Source organism: Podarcis erhardii, assembly GCF_964252035.2.
Source record: "Podarcis erhardii genome assembly, chromosome: 12".
Lineage (NCBI taxonomy): Eukaryota > Metazoa > Chordata > Lepidosauria > Squamata > Lacertidae > Podarcis > Podarcis erhardii.
Genome location: NC_138513.1, coordinates 50,279,778 through 50,303,353, shown reverse-complemented (window position 1 = coordinate 50,303,353; position 23,576 = coordinate 50,279,778). Strand labels below are relative to the sequence as shown.

Sequence of the window (23,576 nt, the reverse complement as noted above, 5' to 3'; positions counted from 1 at the left end):
TAGTGTTGTAGCAGGCGTATTAGTCAGTTTGTAAAAAGAATACCTTGTTGTTGTTTAGTCGTTTAGTCATGTCTGACTCTTCGTGACCCCCTGGACCAGAGCACGCCAGGCACTCCTGTCTTCCAATGCCTCCCGCAGTTTGGTCAAACTCATGCTGGTAGCTTCGAGAACACTGTCCAACCATCTCGTCCTCTGTCGTCCCCTTCTCCTTGTGCCCTCAATCTTTCCCAACATCAGGGTCTTTTCCAGGGAGTCTTCTCTTCTCATGAGGTGGCCAAAGTATTGGAGTCTCAGCTTCAGGATCTGTCCTTCCAGTGAGCACTCAGGGCTGGTTTCCTTCAGAATGGAGAGGTTGGATCTTCTTGCAATCCATGGGACTCTCAAGAGTCTCCTCCAGCACCATAATTCAAAAGCATCGATTCTTTGGCGATCAGCCTTCTTTATGGTACAGCTCTCACTTCCATACATCACTACTGGGGAAACCATAACTTTAACTGTACAGACCTTTGTTGGCAAGGTGATGTCTCTGCTTTTTAAGATGCTGTCTAGGTTTGTCATTGCTTTTCTCTTCAAGAAGCAGGTGTCTTTTAATTTCATGACTGCTGTCACTATCTGCAGTGATCATGGAGCCCAAGAAAGTAAAATCTCTCACCTCCTCCGTTTCTTCTACCTGTACTGCTGCAAATTGCTGAATTCAGAAGGACCCATAAGCTATGAACTTAGCCCTCAAAGGGGAATGCAAGCCCATACCTTATCCACAGCAATTCAGCAGCAGGTCCCAAATGCACTCCTTTCTCTCCTGTTTCCGTGGAGTAATTTTCTGTTGGTTGGCATCAGCCTGTCTCAGGAGACAATGGAAGAGTTAATCTTCAGGGATAAAGTCAAATGGTTAGAGAGTTGCAGTGCTTGCTGTGCCTGTCGAGACCAATACGGGAGGGACATGTTTTGGTGGAGTGGAGGCAGATGAAGGAACCCGGTTTTGCTGCTACAGGTGCACCATGGCTTTTCCTCTTTCTGTGCTCCTCCCAGCAGTCATTCCTTCTCTGGTCACTGCTGTGGATACATCACCCTGACTGGTTGTCTCCAGGCGCCGTGGTCATCTGCAAGGGATTCCCAGAAGGCAGGGTTGATGGTGCCAGCCTTCATGTCAAATATCTTTGTAACACAGGGTTGGTCTACCAGCAGGCCTGTTGCTGGAAGCCAGCTCCCTATAAAGCCCGTCCTTTGGGATCCTGCCATCTGGCCAAACTAGGTCACCACATTCTCCTCCTGTAGCACCAGTGGAACTTAGTTGGGCCCTTGGCACCACCTGCCTGTGGCAATTTCTCAGTCTAGCCTGGAGCTTTCTTGTGCATATCACTGACTGAGAAAGTGGCACACATGATTTCAAGCAGAATGTGTGTGGCCCCCTGTGAAGTTTACATTGCAAGAATTACATTGTTTTGCTGCCCTTCATCATACAACATAATTTTCAGAGGAAGCATTACAATTAGAGATAATTGAACCCTTTGGTGACAGTAATGGGAGATTTTCAAACAAGTTATTGTACTGCTGTGCTACTGTTTGGTGTTTTCCAAAGTTAATAAAATTGTGTCCCCTCTCCAAGCATACTAAGTCTTCCATGCCTTTTCCTAGAAATTGTTGTGGGTACACCTGCCCATCTCCTACATCTTGTTCACCTGCCCAGCTCCTTAAGCATGTGTGTGCATCATTAATCCTCAGGCTCTTACACATCCCAGTCCCCACACCATTTAATCTCCCACCTGAAATAACTGGGGCTACCACATTTGAGCCAGGCCCAGCATTAGCCCCAGCAACCCCAGGTCAGGTAGCTGCCAAGGCTCCATTGCCACGGGAGTGGACCTCAGCATGCACACCTGAGCCAGCCTCTATGCTGCAAGCCAACAAGCCAAGCAAAATGCTTCACCCCACCACTCCCACCCCACCCCAAATCTTGCTGGTATCATAAATGCATCTCTTCTAAGAGAGGAGGTGTTATTTGGTTGTTGTTATTTTGGTTATATAGTGGTTTTTATGTTGATCTTTTCTGTGAACCGTCCTGAGACCTCCAGGTATAGGGCGGTATATAAATTCTAATAATAATAATAATAATAATAATAATAATAATAGTGATATAAATTGTTCAGAAGGTTTCTTCCATCTTTCTGGTCCTTTTTTTACATTTTGAAAGCTTATGCAATAATTACAGTCTTTTAAGGAAAGAAAATGTAGTGTTAAGAAAGAGACCTTGAAACTGATGTGGAAAAACTCTTTTGCTGCTGCAACTGTCATAGTAAATATATGTTGTAAAAAATCCACAGTCAACCAGAAACCAGACGCTGTCTCAGAGAGTTAACTACTTTGAAAAATAACACTTCAAGATAGGGAGGAAGAAGGGCGAAGGAACCAGCATCTGCTGAAGTTAAAAGTTTCAGCAGCAGAGGGGCTGGGAGAGCAGTTGTCAAATTTGACAAGTTCATATAGCTCTTAGTTTTTCCATACGTTTTGTGTCTTATGCCAGTGACCAGGGCCAGCCCAGCCGTGAGGCAAGGTGAAGCAACCACTTAAGGTGCAGGGTCTACATGGGCAGCAGATCCCAATGTAGATCTTTATTCTGGGCTGACCCACCCATGAAGTAAGGTAAGGCGACCGCCTCAGGCAGGACCAGATTAAAGCAGCCAGAAGCCCCGGGCTAGAAGACCTTGGGAAGCCCAAACTGAATATCCTTTGATCATGAGAAACAAAAAATCATTCTCTTCTTTATCTACTCATTGAAAGTAGAGCATTGCTGAAACGTTAGCATTGATAAAAATATTGTTTATTAATTTATAACCTTTAATAAGTTTATAGAAGTAGGGAAATAATTAAGACATTCACACAGAACATTCACAGAGGAATCATAGCAATGTTATAACATTATACTATATAAGAAGTCTATTTCAAGCAAACTTCTCAATTATATCAATAAAATCAATAAATCACCGTTCATCATTTTCTATGCAGACAATGCTTGTATCAGGCAATTGGTCTTGGGACATTGTTGACCATCGATCATTCTTTATCCTCTAGTCTAGAAAATGATCTTTCACCATTAATGTTACCATTAAACACAGGAACAAACTTAAATTTGTTTCCACATTTGGAAAAGCTGTGTGAACCTTCTCCTTGAGTATTATTTGATACATGTCTTGGTGGCTGAAATTTTATTTTTCAGGGTGAGCTTCTTTGATGTACAGGTGGAAGTGTAGATATTAAACAACATGGGGGATAGGATTGAGCCCTGCGAAACCCCACATTGAAGGTTCCACGGGGCTGAAAAGCATTCCTCAAGTAACACCCTCAGATACATAACGTCCATGTTTACAAGTTGAAGAAAATGAAGTAGACCACACTGAGCAGTCTGCACAGAGTGAAGAACTAGCTTACATACAAAACGCAGCCTCCCAAGAACTTCAAGGAGAACTGTTGTCAGTAACTACCACTAGAAGTACAGAAATGTCTGGAGAAAGTGACAATGAAATGACAGGACCTAAAACCAAAGAATTAACACAAAGTGCTGAAGGAACATGTCACAAGATAGTTACACCAAAAGAAGCAGTTCAAGCTCATTATTGTCCTAAAAGAATTTGAAAGCAAACCCAATGATTTCAGCAGAAACTTCAGGTAGTGCAGAATTCAGCAGCCAGGTTTTGACCAATTGGTTTTGACCAATAAAGCCTTAAAGGGCTCAGGACTGCAATACCTCAAGGACCGCCTGTTTCCATATGAACCTACCCGGACCCTGAGATCATCTTCTGAGGCCGTCCTTCGTGAGCCGCCTCCTCGAGAGGTCCGGAGGGTGGCAATACAAGAACGGGGCCTTCTCTGCAGTGGCTCCCCATCTGCGGAATGCTCTCCCCAGGGAAGTTAGCCTGGCGCCTTCATTACACACCATTAGGCGCCAGGCAAAAATGTTCCTTTTTAACCAGGCTTTTGGTTGGTCTATTTGACATCCTATACCCTTTTAAAATGTGGCTCTTTTCGGGGGGGGGGCGTGTTATTGGGTTGTTGTTTTTATTCTGATTATATACACTGTGAACCGCCCTGAGACCTCCAGGTACAGAGCGGTATATAAACTCAAATAACAACAACAACATAGGGCTGTTTCTGCCTGCTGTGCAAAGCAATATGACATGGTTGCCTTTAAATGTTGTGTTCTTTTTGTCACTTTCATTTACTAGCACCACTTTCATATTGCTTACTCATTATTATTTTCACAAAAAGTCAAAATTAAATATTATTGTGATTCACAGTGATATAAAAGAATACTCACTTGTTCTCAAAATGCACACTATAATGATAGACAATGATCTGAACACTTATTGCTTCATACCTAACTTTATAATTTGATTCTAAATAGCTTTAAAGCCTCCGCAAACTTTACTAAACAGTAATATACACTTTTGTAACTGTTATGCAGTCATAGGCTCATATGTCATGTGCTTAATGTTACTAAGCAACTGAGCCTAGGTAGTAAAATCTGCATGCTTTAAAAAAAGAAAATTGCAAGAGGCCAAGGCCACTCTAGATTATGAGGCCCTGGGCTACAGTCTGCTCTGAATGTATGTAAATCAGGCACTGGTCCTTCTGGAGTTGTAGAAACCCAGCTCCCATCAGCCCTGGGCAGCGTGGCCAACAGCCAGGCATGGTGAGGCTACATCCGAGAACCACAGATTCCCTGTCGCTGCCACAAAGCATCATCATCAAACAGCTCTGTGCCAAATTTTTTGACAAACAGTTGTTTTTCACTGATAAGCTTTACTACCTGTTTAGTCCTACCAATGGCTGGCTGGCTGGCTGGCTGGTTGGTTGGTTGGTTGGTGGCTGCTTTAAAATGTGCTCATAATTACCCTGCTGAGCATGAAACCACTCGTTTACATGAATTATGCCTCAGTATTATCCTCCCAGGCTTTTGTGAGAGAGGAACAGGAGAACGGTGCCAACATATATTATGGAGGTTTTTGAATTGGACTCCATGTCTAACAGCGGCTTGTAAAACACATATTTATGTGGTCACTTGTGGCGAGCAGGAATCAGTAAGAGCAGCTCAGCTGTCAGGAATGGGCCAGCTCCTAGTGGAACTTTGCAGCCGGCTGCAGAACAGAGAAGTTTAGATTTGACACAGGTGGAACAGCAGCCAGGGCCCAGTGCGACTCCCTTGGACATTGGAATGCTGGTTGCCAAGAGAACAACTGAGAGCGGGCTGGAACACAGCCAAAGCTCTCAGGAAGCTCAAACAGGAGCAAACAGACACAGAGACAGTCTAGATCAGCGGTTCTCAACCTGTGGGTCCCCTGATGTTGTTGAACTACAACTCCCATCACCCCTAGCTTGCAAGGCCAGAGCTCAGGGATGATGGGAGTTGTAGTCCAACAACATCTGGGGACCCACAGGTTGAAAACCTCTGGTCTAGAGGAACAGGAAAAGGTTGGAGCTGATCTAATAAGTCCGAAGAGTTGGCAAATGGGAGGGCTGCTGGACAGGAAGCAAAACAAGAGATGTAAGGTGTGAAAGTTCAATATCTTCTGTAGGAACCGGAAGGAGTCTTCAGAAGGGTCATTTTGAATGATAATGTTGGCAGCTTTGTTAGAGCTATCTGTTTGTTTTTGCAATAAATCCTTTTTAATTACCTACGCTATTTTTTGCAATAAATCCTCCTTTTTAATTACCTACACTTACTGTGTTATCAAGCCAGAACCTGGACTCCTGACATTGACAGAGTGTAATTTCTTTCATTGGGGGGGCACCTTTGTGTCACAAAAACTAACGAAACATACATGTGGGCAAGTGGACTAGTAAAATTATTTGTCAGCTAATAATTTCTGTGGACTTATTTCCAAGATCAATGAAATGGTTTTATGTCAGTTCAGCTTTTCTGAGTGCTGAATGCCACTGTATTCTGCCTACAGACACCAGATCAAATCTGCAAGGAAATGGATTTAAAAATGCCAACCAGTGCCAAAGTAGTGAAGCAAAGAGTGCTGATGGTGTTTTATATCACTTATTTATAAACCAGTATCTGTAAACTGCTTACTTGTCTGGTACTCTGGAGCAAAAAAAGAGAGAGAGAGACCCTGGGGAAAAACAGTCTTTATTTTTTAATCTGAGAGTAAAAGTGTGACCTCTTTGTCATTCTTCTGGTTCCAGCAGCTTATGTTGGTCCTGAAACACCAGCTGTCCTCTTGGCTTCATTCTTTCAAGAAAAGCTGTTATAGACAATGGGCTGTTGAGATTGAGAGCCTAGAGGTTAATTTCTTAGAAACAGCTAAAGATTGTATTTTAAAAGTCGCCATATATTATAGATTCTCTCTGCAACTACAAAGACAGTGCTTTTCTTCCATAAGAGGGCACCTTATGTGGACAAGCATAAGCTCAGTAGTTGTTCCATCTGGTTGTTCCTTCTGCATGGTCACCTCCCATGCTGCTCTGGATGTAACGTTTGAGATGCAGCAGTCGTGTGGATGTATGTATGATCCAGTTCTGTCCCAGGCCTGCACCACCTCTTCCTGGAGCCCTCGGCATCACCATGAGGAGTTACCTATATCAATTTGCCCTTCCCATGTGTCATTAGAATTTGGGGTGTTCCTGAAGCAGTGTGGGTTGCAAGCAGGCAGAAGGGGCAGTCACGCTTGCCAGGCAATCAGTAACATGTGGACTTGCAAATCACAAATTCTCCCACAAGCAGTAGTTGTTATTTCAGTAACTGCTACCGAACACATTACATTTTCCCACATGAACTCATGTACATGCACAGTCAACAAGTAGACTGAGGCCATATTTATATGTAAGAGAAAAATACTGTGTCATTCCTCAGTAACTTACCAAGGAATTTAGGTGGCCCTGAGAATCTGAGAATTCTAATAAATATCCTGTGATCCCAACAGATAATTTCTGTATTTACTCAAATCTAATGCTCACCATTTTTGGCCAAATAATGTTGCGAAAATTAAGGTGCGCATTCGCCAGCAAATACTTTTTGGTTTCAAGGTTTTGAAAACTGAGGTGCACATTAGATTCAGTGGCACATTAGACTCGAGTAAATACGGTATATTTGCAAGTCTGGATTTAGTTATCTTATCTGCTGGCAGATGATGCTTTACTTTTTGAATTTCTGGACCTATATTTTTTAAAGCTGTCATCCTTTGTTTTATTAGCCTTTCCTGAGCTTTAAATGGTATGTTCAGACTCATAATATAGGGGGGCTCACTGGTGAGAACCTAATTTTCTTATCAGTCACTACAGTACAAGGTAAAAGTATGAAATGAATCATATATGGATAGAGCCACAAAGCCTTTAAAGAGACCTTGAAGTAGTGGGTGAAGGAAACTCTAAATCTAGCAACTGTGGTCCTTATTATAATTTATGGCGCTATATAGGTATTTTGTATCCTTGAAACCTCATTGAATGGCGACTTTATATGGTGGACATACTTCACTATTCCTTACTCAGCTCTTTAGCAGCAGCTTAGGAACTGTTTGAGCACTGAATTAAGAGATGCGAACTTGTGTATTGCTCCATTTTAACATAATCTTGACACCTATAACTTAGTGCAGTATGTAAGGAGTCTTATTTTTTAAAAAAGAAAAGAAATACTTAAAACAAACTCACCAAGCTATAGGAAAATGATGTTTTTGTGCCCTCGGATTCAAGCATCCCATAATAGCTGAGCTATAGGTAGGGGGCTAAAATCAGCAAATGGTTCTATGCAGGGGGCTGAGCTTCAGAAACTTAGCTTGCTAAAAACCTTGGAAAGTCATGTGAGAGATGGAGCTTCACAAGCTTTCCTCCATTGTAGGTTGTCCTTTTCATCGTGATGCCATGTGCAGTGTCAGTGTCCACCACCTCAGCCATTCGCTGGTCTCATTAGGAGGCGGGACCTGGAAAGAAGCTCCCCTTTTCTGTAGGAAAAAATGGCAATTATTGTCAATGATGGCAGCCTTTGGAAGTAGATTTGCTGCTCCTTTTCTTATAGTAAGGCACCAGCAGTTAATTTTCTGCATTTAAGACCTTTTGCTGTTATACTTCCTCCACAATAAATACTAATAAAATAAGAGGACCAGAGTTAAGAAAGTGTATTTGATATGAACACCTTTGTTTATGCTACAATACAGATAAGGATACAGTGGTACCTTGGGATACGAACAGGATCCATTCCAGAGCCCCGTTCGCATCCTGAATAGAACGTAAGACGCGACGGTGCGTCTGCGCGGGTAGTGTTTTGCCACTTCCGCGCATGCACATGACATCAATTTGAGCGTCTGCGCATGTACGAGCGGCGAAACCTGGAATTAACGCGCTCCGTTACTTCCGGGTTGCCACGGAGTGCAGCCCGCAAGCGCTCAACCTGAAGCACATTCAACCCGGGGTATGACTGTACACATCAAAGCATCATTTTATATGGCAATGCAGATCAGCTCATCATATTTGTTTGTTTGTTTGTTGAATTTATATACTGCCCTATACCTGGAGGCATTAGAATTAGTAAAAAGGTTATATATACATTTACTTTTTAAAAAATGGCTTTTCTGGCCTTTTTGTGAAATACTTAAAATCACAGTATGAAAATTAATTGTTTTGGCAATGTTGAATTCAGTATTTACTCTGGCCAAATCCACAGCAAGTTCCTGAGACACTGTAGTCCTCAAATGATTCTTAATTACCGGTAACTTGAGTTTGCTAAATGACCTCTCTCCAGAATTTACTGTTGCTGGAATTGTTAGTAGTATTCATATGCTAACAGAAATATTTGGAAACAGGTCACCACATCTGTACTCCCTTAACGAGTTTAATGGCTTCAACTGCATTTACAAAAATTGCTTCATGTACTGAGGGTAAATGTTGCATTTCTTTTCCAAAACCACCACGTTAAGGTCAGTAGGGTATTGCTATGATAAATCTAAAGCTTTTCTCTCTACATCACTTTTACATGTTGACAGAAGAGGAAGCAGGTGGGGGGAGTATTGTGGCATTATATGTTGTTGGCTTCCGCTTGTCAAACCGCTGTGTTAGATGCACCAAAGTGACCCTCTCTTGACCTCGCTGATGTGGTCCGAAGGAAAGCAGAGCAATGCATTTGGCACCAGCTTGTCTGCAGGAGTTGCCAGAAGGAGGCGTACAAGACACCATCCAACTGTCTTAGGGCCCCCACTCCAGATTTGTGTAGGGTTTCCTCCTTAGCCTTTCTTCTTCTGAAGATATCCCACAAGGCAGTGGAGGTTTAAGATCAGAGTTTCCTTCTCCTAGATGGGCCACCTTCCCAGGTTGGCAAGCCTTATCTGCCACTCACTTTTCTCCACAACACGCACAGGGTGGGAACAAAAGGTGGACGACTCAAAGACTCTACACCAATGTTACCGCACCAATCACGCTCTCCTAGATTACACACACAATGGTGTCAGATACCTTTCCTCAATTTCAGAGATTACATGAGAGGGATAATGAGGGTGAGCCCTGTCCCCTGATTCCCCTGATGGCTCTGTGTTCAGCATTCAGCATAAGAATGTTTACCATCCCTCTAATAGGCCACAATGCATGCCTTATCTTACAGCATCTTACACAATGTTTATAAATGTTGATTGCTTATGTATTTAAGGTTATGAGGTTTCCAGTGGTGCTCCTGAATTTAAATTCATTGAATCTTGTACATTCAATAACAACCAATTAATAAAAAAAACCACATGCCTTCATTGGGTGGGTTTCATTGGGTTTGGTAGGTCACAAGTAGCAGAAACCTGCTTTCTGATGTCACAACAGCCACAGAATTAGAGACTTCATCATGAAAAATACATATTGAAATGTATTTGTAAAAGCTTGTCTCTAAATGGAGCTGGATTGAAGTCTGTATTTTGAAAAGAGTTCTTTCTATACCGAGACACACGTATCAAAGCAGCAAAAAGCAAGGAAAACAGTTGTGCTTGATTCTGAACATCTGCCCTTTTCTTTCTGCTGTTTTATTACCTCCCATAGGGGTGTGAACTCATAGAGACCCCAGATCAAGACTTAACAGACTTCACCAAGTGCCTTCAGATACTCCAGCAGAAGATAGAAAAGAACAACTTGCAGGTAAAGGTAGCAACTCTTTAAATACACATTTTGTGACAGTGAATCTTTCTCTCAATGTTCACTGAATGAGTTCGAGAGTCTCTTGATGTTTTTCCAAGTCTAAGGCTCATTTATATTGTGTTAAGTCATGTTGTGTCATGTGGCTTGAGGTAGAAAGCAAAACAGACATCAGCTACCTAAAAAAGATTACTCTTTTCATTATTTATTTATAATATTTTATTAATACATTACAAAAAAAATCTAATCTAAACAAAAACAAAACAAAGAAGAAAAGAAAAAGAAGCATACCTCTTTGAGAGGTAAATCGTAACTTGACCAACACAGAGAAAGGTGGATCCTCCCAGCTCTCACCTGGGAGCTTCCCTTTCTTTTCCCAACCTCCCATCCCGGGAGATCTTCCTTTCCCTGCCCCTCCCACAGGGTCTTTCATTAACTCTCCATCACCTTCATCTGCAAGTTAACGCTTCCTTTAACCCTGAGTAGAGGACCATAAATAATACAACAGACAAAGCACAAACAAAACAAAAAATAATAGGAAAGGGAAAGAGAACAAAAAGCTAAGAATATTAAAGGAAGGAATAACAATAAAAAGCTAAAGAAAAAAGGAAGAAAAAAGGAATAAGTAAAAGGGACTGCTAACTATTTGTCAGTAAGTTCCTCAAAATAGTCAAATATTTAATCCAGAGTAATATCTAGCTGTTCCTCCATCTGCTATACAATGTTTTCCCAGTTTTCTTCAGTTTGGGCATCTCAAGTTCATTCTTTTTTCTTTCCAAACAAGAATTCCAAAAGAAGTTATCCAATACTTATTACAAGTCAGCCAGCAATCGTCTTCCTCCAATCCAACTTCATCTCCAATATTAAAAAAAAAATCATTATTTGTCCTTTATTCTCTCGAGAGTTTATTTGCTGTGTTTATGTAATAAGACAATGATCCATACTTGGTTACTTATTTTATAGTCCTTAATTCACACCCAAATCCATTTCTTTCCAATCCCATTTCAGGTTGGCCATGATTTTCTGTCCTTATTTTTTAGAAAAATATGATTTCCATTCCTTCTCTTCCATTCTTTTTCCAAAAATGCTGCAAGAGACTTAGTTGCTGTTTCCTCTAAAATTCAATCCAAACTGTACACAGAGACCTTTCTTTCTCAACTCTGTCTCTGCTGACACAGAATATTTCTTAATTTCTCCTTCAACATCATACCTCCAACATTATATTGTTCCTGTCCTTCAGACATCTGTGTAAAGTGATTCTCTTGATGTGGCAAATCATCATTAGTGTTTTCCCCTGAAAGCTGTACATTTTCTTCAGCCTCTGCTTCATCCAATACATTTCCATTGAACACTTTCTGTTTCCACTCTTAATTCCTTTAATTGTTCATCAAATAATTGCTGTACAGCCCTTTAGTGGTGTCTCACTTTAAGCCAGCCATTGGGTTGTGTTTTGAATGACAAAGATGGCTCTTGTGACAGAGAATGAAATTGGAAAGACATCCGCAGTAGAAAAGTGTAATGGTTGTGGACCCCTTTAGTTACCCTCACATAGCCTGAGTAAATGCATGTTCTGGGCATGTCAAAAAGGTGAAATTGCTTACTGTGTCCTGGAACTCTGATGCTATATTTATTTATTTCATAAAATTTATACATCACTTGATCATAAAAAACCCTCAAAGCAGTTTACGAAAGATGAAACAATAAAATCAAGCAAAATTCACAACCCTACTTTAAAACAAAATTCAAAATACTGAAACATATTAAAATTACCTCAACTTTTAAAGCATCTGGGTAGGCTTGTCTAAACAATAATGTTTTTTGCAGATGCCGAAAAGACTCCAGTGAAGATGCCTACTTGCTATCAATAGGCAGGGAGTTCTATAGTGTTAGCACTGCTACACTAAGCACTAAATTGTGTTACTGTTGCTTTTGGGCCAAAAAAAGTGCGCCCCCCCCCCCGGCAGCAGCTTACAAATAATGAACACCACAACTGCAAACAACAAACAATACCAAATGATAATATTTCCAAACAAAAACTTAATATTTCAAAAGTCTCAAAACGCCAAATACATTTGTTTTCAAAGAGCATTCACTCAACAAAAATGTTGAGAGAGCAAGAATAAACACTTACGTAGAATCTCCTCTTTAAAAGGGCTCCGGAAGTGGGACAATGAAGGTGGAAAATCTTGCCCTTGCTGGTTCTAGCAGTCTCTCCTCTGTAGATGGCTTTAAAAGGAAATTTGACAAATTTAGCTGGTACCAGAATCACCCTACCTGTGAAAAAGGGATGCAACAGGAATATGCAGAATCCTGATTAAAAAGCAGACTCACCCAATTTGATCCAGACAGATCATGTCCTGGATCAGATCACGGGTCTATATTAGAACCTGCAGTCCTGCATATCCGTTTGCGTGGCAATCCAAGGCCTGCAGGGTCATCTCTATCCCTTAAAAATATCCTTTTGAAAAAGCCCAGAAAAGGTTGTCTGTCTCCACAGCCTGGAGCAGCTATCGCACACACCTCCAACTGCAATAAAGCAAATCCCCCTGGGGAGCAACAGGACTGGGTGATGTTCCATTGCTCTCAGAAGAATCATACAGAAAGAAGCATGTCTGTTCCCAGGCTGTGGATGGCTGGGTGACATATTTTGGAGCTTTTTAAAAAGGACAGCCTTCAGACTGCCTCAAGGGATCTGCAAAACTGTGGGGCCCAATCATAGGCGCCGACTCCATGGGGCCTGAGGGGGCCCGAGCCCCCTCAAAAATTCGTTTGGGGGGGCTCCGCCCCCCCCAATAATTTAAGAAAATTATTAGTTATATTATGCTTTGTAAAATCACAAAATTATGTTGGTATTTTTTATTTTCCTTGTTTGACGATAGTTACCTTTTAAAATATATTCAGTAATGAGTTAAAACAAAGCCACTCCCGATCTAGAGAGGGGGTGGGGTTGCGGGCTCTCGACCCATCAACAATCTCGCGGGGCTGGCGTCAGCCCTGCGAGAAGCGGGGATTCCCCCTAGCTCATTAATATTCACCGCCCATGGCGGCAGCCAATCGGCTGCCGCAAAGGGCGGGCCCTCACAGGTTCACTTAAGGTCGGGGCAGCCCGGGGCTCGCCCCTTTCGTTCCCCCAGCAGCAGCGGTTTGGAGGTCTTGGGCCCCCCCAATATTTTTTATAAGTCGGTATGGGCCCCCGCCCCCCCAATATTTTTTATAAGTCGGCGCCCCTGGGCCCAATCTTCACTATACATTTAACCCCCTTTCAACAGTCATGGCTTCCCCCAGAGCTTCCTGGGAACTGTAGTTTCTAAGGGTGATGAAAGTTGTTAGGAGACTTCTTATTCCAGTGTGGTATAATGGTGTCAGCCTATGGGAAGGCCACAGAAGGGACAAAAAGCAGTAGCCCTCTGACACTCTTGTTGCGCAGCGACTGATGCTGACAGTTTGGAATGGATGGACCCAGTGAAGTCCAGTCAGGCCAGTTTCCAAAACACTCTCCCAGTCTTCTCAGAACAAACTCTTCAGTCCCCCATGACAGCTCACAGGGACAAAAAGAGCTGTGCTGCAGATATGCTCCACAGGGTCACACACGTGATCATAGCAGACCCTCATTTAAAGACATGAGGCTCACCATTGATTCTGACTTTATCTACCGGTTCTTCCATTCATTTTGCACTATATTGCAGAATCAAATAGTCAAATCACAGGGCTTTATGCCACAGAGCAAAGGTTTAGAAGAGAATTTTTTTAATTGCCTCCATTAAAATCCTCCCTGGGAGCAATTGGCAGAGTTTTCATTTTTTATTTCTCTGTTCCCTCGGCAGTTCTGGATTGGAATGCAGTTCTTTTCACTTTGGTTACAAAGCCTGCAGAATCTCATTGGGCCTAAATAAAGGTTGATGAGGCTTTTCGTGGTATGTTGCTTTATAGACAAAAGTCAACTTAGTCTAAATTTAGAGCTTTGGCTGGGGAGGGGAAATCTTTGGTGACAGTCAAAGCCTTTGACGTTATACAAAAGATTCAGATGTATTCCAAGTCACAAGTATATTTTCATGCAGCTTTGCTAAGAAATAATAAAATGCTAGAACCACAGGCCATCTTATGAAATAGTTCATTTTAAACTTGCTGCATTTTATATTACAAAAGGTAAATACTTGTCTTACGCGCAGGAGTCCTCCATTTAGTTGATCCCATCTTTCCTTGTTGGTGAAAGCTTTCAAGAATAAATCAGTTAAAGCTTAATTCCCAAGTCTTTCTTTGTATTGTTTCTATTGCATTCATACATACATTTTAGGCTCTGGTTTTTTGTTTGTAATTCTTCCTTCACTCTCTTACACTCCCCCCCCCCACACACAGACAGACACACACATCCTTACAGAAACTGAGGCTTGCACTTATATTAGACTTACTTCCATTGCTTTCTGTGAGGGTACCTTGGCAAAAAAATGCTATTCTTTAATTTTCTCTCTCTACATTGTTCTACAATTGCAGTACAGTTCCGTAAAAGAATTGTGTGTACAGGGGTTTAAGTGTCAAACTCTTTATACACATACTCCGTGTTAGAAACTGAAATATGAAAGCTAGGAGCTAAATCTTAAATTTTAAGCTAGGCCCAGCAGAGAATTTATTTCCTCAGACTTTTAAAGAAGAACAATCTGAGTGAGAGACTGCTGGTGTCCTTCTACCGAGGCTCCATAGAGAGCATTCTCACATACTGTATTTGTGCCTGGTTCTCCAGCTGTACAGCTAGGAAGAGGAAGGTGCTCCAGAAGGTCATAACCACAGCCCAAAGGATTATTGGTCATCCCCTCCCATCTTTGGAAGAACTGTACGGTTCCCGTTGTCTTAGGAAAGCAAACAATATCCTGCAGGATGCATCTCACCCGGGACACAGTCTGTTTGTACTACTGCCTTCTGGCAGGAGATACAGAAACATCAAGTCAAGGACAAATAGACTGAAAAATAGTTTCTATCCAAGAGCTGTGGCCTTCTTAAATGCAGTAACTCGATAGTGTGACCTGGGAGTTTGATGGGTGTGGGTGTGGCTGGAATGTGGTTTGTTTGGTTGTTGTTGTTGTTTTGCTTTTGTTGTTTTTAAGGGATGGCATCCAATTTCGTTGCACTTGTGCAATGTTGCACTTGTGTAATGACAATAAAGAATCTATCTATCTATCTATCTAAAAATGGCACCTTAAACCTAGGTTATGGGTGCAACAACAGAATGTCTCAGTGTGATTTTTTATAACAAGAATACAAAGCTGAAAATGAATGAACTGCAGCTAAAATATTATGTTCATAATATTATTTTTCACATGGTCTAGTCCTTCCCCCTAATATTTTTTAAGAGGGTCTCTTCTCCAATCTTCAGAGAGTAGCTAGAAGTGGGGAAGCAGAAAAAAAGTCCTCCTTTCCTTCCACTCTGCAGTTTAAATCTGAAATCTTAGGTGCTGTATTGCACCCAGAGCGCAGAAACTGCTCACAGTCATGAAATTCCTTGTCACAAAATGTGCCTAGAACAATGGGAGTTTTGAACACTGTACACTGATTCCAAATAAAGTGTTGACCATAGGTAACTTAGTGCCCAATTCTGGGGTTTTAGCCATCAAATATCCTTCACTCTTGAGTTTCATTGCATTTAGTAATTTATAAGTTCGCTAGTGAAGTTCTCCTTTCTTCTTCCTATGTGAGGTATTAATTTTAATCAATTGTTCCTTTAAGTCTTTATCAATTATTATGTCCATCTTAGTTATGCCTAGTCTCCTGTTGTGTCTTGCGGCACTGTTGACTTGGTGTCACTCTAGAGAGATCTCTCCTTTTTGTTATCCAGCTCCTCTGAATACAGCTGTAAAATTCTATCGCCATTACTTTCAATCCCAGGAGGGGGGTTGCCTGCTGCCCTGCCAAAGCCCTGGCAAGCCTCCAGGTTCTGCCTTCTCTGTCCAACTGAAGAAATTAGCTATAATTACTTGTAGATCTGGCACGCCACCAAAGCCTTGGCAAGTCCTCAAAGTCCAATCCGTCCTCCCCTCAGTCAAGGAAAAAATAAGAATTAACTCTGTCGAGATTCCAAGTCTTTTAAACATTATTCCATACTATTATGTTTTCCTCACACAGCTCTGTTTGTCATTGTAATCCATATCTGTACTCCCGTCTTCCTTCAACTTCACTTGCTATATGGAAAAATTAATAATGGCATTCTCCATTGCTGAGTCATTTATGTAACAAAGGATTTATAATGAAGCCATTGGCTCCCCCCCCCAACACATACTGTCTTTTAGATCAAATGAAATCATATTTCTTATTTAAATCTGTACATCCTTGTAGCTGTTTCAATTTGGCAGTTTTTGATCTTGTCCCATCATTACTAGCACGTGTCTGTGCATTAATCCTAATTAAAATCTTAATGAACAGAAGAACCACTGCTTCTTAATGAATGGCAGTGTTGGCATTCATTGGCATTACCGAAAGGCAAAGTGCTTTTGCACTCAGCGCCTCGCTACCTCCCACATTCCATGTTGGAGTGAAAGCCAGGTAACGAGACGATCTGCGAGTGAAGCTCGTTTTCCCCGACCCTGGGGGGAGTTTACAAAGATAATTACCTTCAGTCATCTTTGTTTATTCCTTCGCCAACAATCTCTCATTGTCTTGGGAGCTGCGCCATTAAGGCAACCGGAACCAGAAGCCGGTTTAAATAAAATAAAAAGGCTTAAGATTGAAAAAAACAAGTGTGGAAATTAAATTCAGGGAACAATTTTAAGTGCTTTTAATCCCCATTTACTTCACAAAACACATGCTGAAAATTCTGCAAGAATCAGTGTAACTTAAAAGTGCTTGAACAATAACGAAATCCTGGCATTTTTAAAAATTGAAAACTTGATTTATGAGCTAGACATGACACCTTCAATGACCATATGTCACCTAGTCCTGCTGCATGCTCTGTTTGTCCATTTTCTATCCAGATGTAATGGTTTGTAAATCCATCAAGGAGAATATTCCATGGAGTTTCTCAATATCAAGCATAATACAGTGGTACCTCTACTTACAAACTCAATTCATTTCGGGGTGCCGTTTGCACCCCAAAAAGTCCATAAGTAGAGTGCCGCTATTGTGCATGCGCAAAGCGCGATAGAACACTTCTGTGCATGTGTGAAGCGTGCAGATCGCTTCTGCGCACGCATGGCAAAACCCGGAAGTATACACTTCTGGGTTTGCCATGTTCACAACCCGAAAACCCGCAACATGAAGCGAACGCAACCAGAGGTATGACTGTATTGGACACAATTTTATAAAGTTTTTTTACTGCAGTATCATTGTAGGATGCTAAAAAGTAGTCATGCCTCAGGGCTGCAAAACAAAGTCAGTTTTCTGCTGTTTGTTGCGTGATTCATAATTTCTGTTAGTGTCCGTTAATAGCAGTGATCAAGCATGTTAGAAATACATAGGTAGCAGTTTCTTATCCCATTCATAATTCTTTTCACTACCTTTACCCCGTCTCTTTCTCACTTGCTACATATCCGCACATACTTTTTGCAGTTGTACCACTAATACCTTCTTCTTTATTAAGTTATCCAAACAAGAATGAGAATGTCTGCTGCACCAATTAGCACAGAAGCGTGTTGTTTAACAAGCTTATAAACTGTTTAAAATTAATGGTCCCTTCCATTAGTCCCAGTAGGAAACAGAATTTAGAAGCTGTGTGATTTTTATCATGTGCTATCAGCTTTTGTTCCCATAGGGTAGTGCTTGTTCCTTACCTAAGCACCCCCCTCCCATTTTTTAGGTGGGTGCCATTTATGACACGACAGGTGGGGTATATAACCAATTCATGCAGCTTCTCCCTTCATAACATTAGAAAGGACAGAGCCCTTCTTTTTTGTCTTTTCAGCAAAAACTCTGCCGCATACCTTGGTTATCTCTCACCTTGTCTATGATAATTTTCTCTTAGTGGGTCCTGCTTTCTTTCATCTTGGTCAACTCACATCAAACCAGTACTGTGTTCGCAGCATTATTCACCTTGATTGTTGCCTTGACTGTATGCGAGGCAGACCTCCTTAAATCCCTGCATTAGCTTCTTGTCCTCAACCAGATGGCCTTGCCCTCTCTTTTTCTTATTCTCTCTTATATCTTGACTCATAATTACCAGCTCTGCCATCTGACGGCCTCCTGCTCCCGGAAACAACTCTGCTTCGTTTGATGCCCCTGAGGCCTGGAGCTGCCTCTCAGAACACTCCCATGGTGGAGCCACTCTTACTTCCATGAGGGCACCATTCTTTCCCCCTTAAAATCCCTTATAAAAATTCGGTGAAGCTTTTCAAATGGCCCCATGGTTTCAATATCTAGCTATAACTAATTATTATTTCAGTTACATAGTATATGTAACTGAAATAATCACATATTCTTTCCCTGTTGTCTCCTTCATTTCCCTCTCCTTCTTCTTGACTGGGCTTTGGCTAGAACAATAAACTTTTTAAAATTATTATAATTATCATTCGGAAGCTTTTTAATGTGCAATATTTGATTATGTTTTTATATATGTTTGAAGCCACCTGGAGTGGCTGGGGCAGATGGACAGAGTGGCTGGGTCAGATGGACAGGGTGCAAATAATAAAATTATTATTACTATTCTTCTTATCATCAGCATCATTATTACCAGTGCTATTACTATTACTATTTATTCAGTTTATTAGGTGCTTGCCACATAGGACTCCCCAAGCCATTTGTAGTATTTAAAGATAATAACATTAGTGATAATATAACAGCATTTAATTCTTTCCCACTCGTATATCTTTGAGTTCCTCTTTGATATATTCATCTTCTTTTTAAAGTATATTCATCCTCTTCTTTGATATACAATATGTTCACCTTTTTCAATGTAATCACAGAGTATAATATACAGTACAGTGGTGCCTCGCAAGACGAAATTAATTCGTTCCGCAAGTTTTTTCGTCTTGCGAGTTTTTCGTCTTGCGAAGCACGGTTTCCCATAGGAATGCATTGAAAATCAATTAATGCGTTCCTATGGAAACCGCTTGCCAGGCTGGCGGTTTGGAGAAGGGCTTTTCTCCCCACCACAAGCCTTCAGGACAGGTATGGGAACAGAGGGGAAGGCGCGCAGCGCTTCTCTTCTGTTCCCGGGGCTTGCGGTGGGAGGAGGGTTTTTCCTCCCCACCGCCAACATTCAGAACAGCCTTCCGAATGTTGGCGGTGGGAAGGAAAACCCTCCTCCCACCGCAAGCCCCGGGAAGAGAGGAGAAGCTGTGCGCCTTCTCCTCTGTTCCCGGACCTCCCACCGCAAGCCTTCAGGACAGGTCCGGGAGCAGAGGGGAAGACGCGCAGCTTCTCCTCTGTTCCCGGGGTTTGCGGTGGGAGGAGGGTTTTTCCTTCCCACCGCCAACATTCAGAACAGCCTTCCGAATGTTGGCGGTGGGAAGGAAAACCCTCCTCCCACCGCAAGTTTTCAGGACAGCCTTCCGAAGGCTGGCGGTGGGGCAGAGAGACCTCCTCCCGCCGCAAGCCTTCGGACAGGTATGGGAACAGAGGGGAAGGCGCGCAGCGCTTCTCCTCTGTTCCCGGGGCTTGCGGTGGGAGGAGGGTTTTTCCTCCCCACCGCCAACATTCAGAACAGCATTCTGAATGTTGGTGGTGGGAAGGAAAACCCTCCTCCCACCGCAAGTCTTCAGGACAGCCATCCGAAGGCTGGCGCAGGGAGAAGGTCTCTCCGCCCCACCGCCAGCCTTTGGAGGAGGTCCGAGGACAGTGGGGAAGACGCGCTGCACTTCCCCGCTGTCCCGGAGATTTCCCTATGGGTTTTCGTCTTGCGAAGGAAGCCCATAGGGAAATTCGTTTTGCGAAGCGCCTCGAAAAATGGAAAACCCTTTCGTCTAGCGGGTTTTTCGTCTTGCGAGGTGTTCGTCTTGCGGGGCACCACTGTAGCTGTAATGTTAGTACTTTATGATTTTGTTGAAAGAAAACAGGGCAGGGAAGTGAAGGGTGAAAATCATGGATGTGAAGAAGTGTTTGTCATATATGAACCTGCACATGTGGAAAATCAGAAACTGGTACTGGGCCTTTAAAAAAGATCATGCAGCACAGCGTAAACTCAGAAGAAGAATGATGCATTACAACAAAAGCCAGAACAGACCCAATAAAAGAGCAGCAAAAGCATACAGTCAATATACAGCAAAATCATCACAATCCATCAGATGCCTGCAAGAAGCGATGAGTCCTTACTTGGCATGGAAAGGATGTTGATGATTGGGCCAGGCATATCTCACTGGGGAGAGCATTCCACAAGTGGGAAACCATGACTGGAAAGGGATCTCTCGCTCATCACCACCCTCCAAACTTCCCTCAGAGGGAGCACCTGGAATACAGCCTCAGATCAAGATTGAAGAGTCCAGCTAGCTTTACACTAAACCATATTAAAGGTAAAGGGACCCCTGACCATTAGGTCCAGTCGTGGCCGACTCTGGGGTTGCGGTGCTCATCTCACTTTATTGGCCGAGGGACTAAGCCGCTTCTGGCAAAACCGGAGCAGCGCACAGAAACGCCATTTACCTTCCTGCCGGAGTGGTACCTATTTATCTACTTGCACTTTGACGTGCTTTCGAACTGCTAGGTTGGCAGGAGCGGGGACCGAGCAACAGGAGCTCACCCCGTCGCAGGATTCGAACCGCCGACCTTCTGATCGGCAAGTCCTAGGCTCTGTGGTTTAATCCACAGCGCCACTCACGTCCCATGTTAGGACATATTAGGACAAGTTATATTAAACCATATTATATTTTAAGTTATATTAAACCATATTAGGACAAGTTATATTCCATTTATGGGGCAGGGAGGTTCTCTAAATTATCATAAATAAATATCAAATTTAAATATCTAAGAAAATTGCACATTACAAAACACCACAGTGAGCAGCTAAACAGGGTTTCCTCTCAAGCATCAGAATAAAACCTTGTGCATGAAGATCACCTACAAAAATACTATGAACATTCCACAAATACTCATTAAAGCATCAAAATAAAACATTACAAATTGAGATCAGTTGCAAAAGATACAGAGTAAAAAGTCCACTTATTTAAATAACACAATTAACAACCAAGCAAAAGAAAAGTAAACACACTGCCAACATATGACCAATGAAACATACAGTTAAGCAAGCCAATCCAATTAAGTTCCCAATCCCCTGTAGAACAACAAACACAACTTAATCTAACTACTGCTAAAAGTGCCTTCTATTCACTTTCACTCTAGCACACTCTTACATAATCAACACACAACGTAAATACAATAAACAATACTCTTAAACTTCACTCTCCTAGTACGCACAGTAGCCATACTCTGCAACCACTCTCATAATTCAGGGCTCATCCAGACTTGCTTTGTCCCACCACTTTCCCCCAGGGAAACCCTGTCCTTACGGCTGAATCAGAGCAAACGTCGGGTTTTCTCCAGCTTGACTTTCACTCCTATTTATTGCTAAAGAGTGGGTTTTCTGGGGGGAAGTGGTGGGGAAAGGGCAAAACTGCAGGACAAACAAAAAAGCGCTTGGACACATGGCTTCTAGGCACAGAACAAGCCCAAGTCCGGTTGAGCCCATAGTCTTAAATTCTTACTCAACAGCCTACTCTCATGTGAACGCCGTGAAATCCTGATAAAGCAAGACAAATGCTGATGAACAGAGGCCACAGCAATAAAAAAACATTCTTATCAGGTTTCTCCCTTTGCGTCTCACTGAGTGGGTGCAGGAGGGATCTACCCCCAATAGTGGGCTCTCATCTCAGGGGTATCAAAACCTCCTTCTCCAACTTTATGACAAGCAGGCAATCACACTTGAGCCTTATGTATCTGTGTTTAAATGGTAACACCCTTAGGTCGGAACCTGTCAAAACTGATTTTGTAAAGCACCATGTTCATAGATGGTGCTATATTATATTACCGTATTGTTGTTAATAGTAAGAATAAGAAATGCATAATTAGTATCTGGAGGAATTTTTTGATAATATTGTGTACACCTCTGTGTGCTCTGCAGTATATCTCATACAGAAATAGTACATTGAATCTCCCTGCAGGATTGCCACCAGTTGAACACTAAGCCACTCAGTCTCAAGAGGTGAAAAAGTCTCACTGAAATAATAAATAATAAGTGCTATTTTTCTAGAAAAAGAGGTGCCAGAACTCACCATGAACACCTCCCTCATACTCTTAGAACAGCAATGGCGTCCACCTGAGAGGGGCCAGAATTGAGTTCCAGCAAGTTCCGGCTAAATAAAAGCCCTGCGTCCAAGTACAGTGCTTTTATTTTATCCATAGGAGTGACTGGCAGACATTCACTTGTATGGAGGCTAAGGGCTAAACTCAGGGAAATCATGCAGGTGGGGCTAAATGTGCCCAATCTGTTCAGCTCCCTCTGCATCTTCCAGGTTCTCCAAATGCTCTGCAAATAGCGTGCTAGATATTTCTGTAACCTCTTGGGCATCCCCTTAAACTGTATTTCTGCACTTTGTACATATGAGAGAAAGTTACCCAAAGGAAAAGTACAGCAGATGCTCTCGGTGATATTTACCAATGTTTGTTTTGTGCCTCTTTTAGATTGACATGATTGTAACGCTGGGAGGACTTGGAGGTCGCTTTGACCAGATCATGGCATCTGTGGAGACACTTTTTCATGCAGTTAAGATAACACCCTTTCCTGTCATAGTTATTCAGGAGAGTTCCCTAATATACTTACTTCAACATGTAAGTAAAATGAAGCAACACTTTTTGTTTTGAAAAAAACAGCAGTCTAAGAAGACTGATGATCTTGGTCTTCTAAAATTATTTCACCTTCAGTAAGACTTATGTCTATTCCAGCCTGGAAATCAATATGTATCATCAAAGGCAACCAACGTGTTGTTTCTATCTATTCAAGTTTACAATGAAGTTATTGATTCAGAAATAAAAGACCAAGGGCGTGATTCAGCCAAAGTTCAGTTATTTTTCAGTCCCATTAATTTCAGGGGAAGAGATTTAAGCTCCTGTTAAATTCTTCCACTGATACTGATATCAGACTTTGAAAAAGCTTAGCTCCAGCTGGATGTTAACTAGATTGCGCTATGCAACATTTTCTGTTTGCTGCTTAATTTAAAATCAGAAGTTAGGGTAACTCAGGTGTTCAGCAGCTGCCTCTGTGCTTCTAGTTACTTCTCAGCTTGGTGGCCTAGAATGAAAACGCCAAGAAGGGGTTTTACAATAATGCACACTAGAGTAGCATTAGCTCATTCTTCAGACTATTTGTCTCCATGGAGCTTGCAAAAAGATTGGCCATGTGTTTGAGACAGGTGACAGTTCTCCTGCTTTATTCTGTCTCAGAGAACCACTGAGCAAATAGTGAACTGGTTTCCTTTGAGTCAGATTCCCTCCCTGCCCCTGATGGATACTGTCTGAGATACAACTTCATCTGTGAAATAACGTGCTTGGAAGAACCACAAGATTTGCAC

At 42.1% G+C, this 23,576-nt stretch overlaps 1 protein-coding gene and 1 long non-coding RNA gene across 8 annotated transcripts in view; one reads left to right on the top strand and one right to left on the bottom strand.

The window, feature by feature from the left end:
• Nucleotides 1-23,576, top strand: part of TPK1 (thiamin pyrophosphokinase 1) — a 234,000-nt gene that overhangs the window by 134,605 nt on the left and 75,819 nt on the right. For 6 of the 7 annotated variants that reach the window (XR_014161499.1, XM_081881806.1, XM_081881805.1 and 3 more), the window contains 2 exons: nt 10,006-10,101; nt 22,690-22,836. Coding sequence is in view for 6 of the 7 variants with exons in the window: in XM_081881806.1 (XP_081737932.1) it covers nt 10,006-10,101; nt 22,690-22,836 (243 nt within the window). In the remaining variant the exon portion in view is untranslated. The remainder of the gene's footprint in view (nt 1-10,005; nt 10,102-22,689; nt 22,837-23,576) is intronic. The other variant, XM_081881808.1, reaches the window with a different exon arrangement.
• Nucleotides 6,115-14,672, bottom strand: LOC309352981. The gene is made up of 4 exons (XR_014161500.1): nt 14,262-14,672; nt 12,230-12,324; nt 7,648-7,937; nt 6,115-6,262 (listed from the first exon to the last, which is right to left on the bottom strand). It is a non-coding gene; the product is annotated as an uncharacterized lncRNA (long non-coding RNA).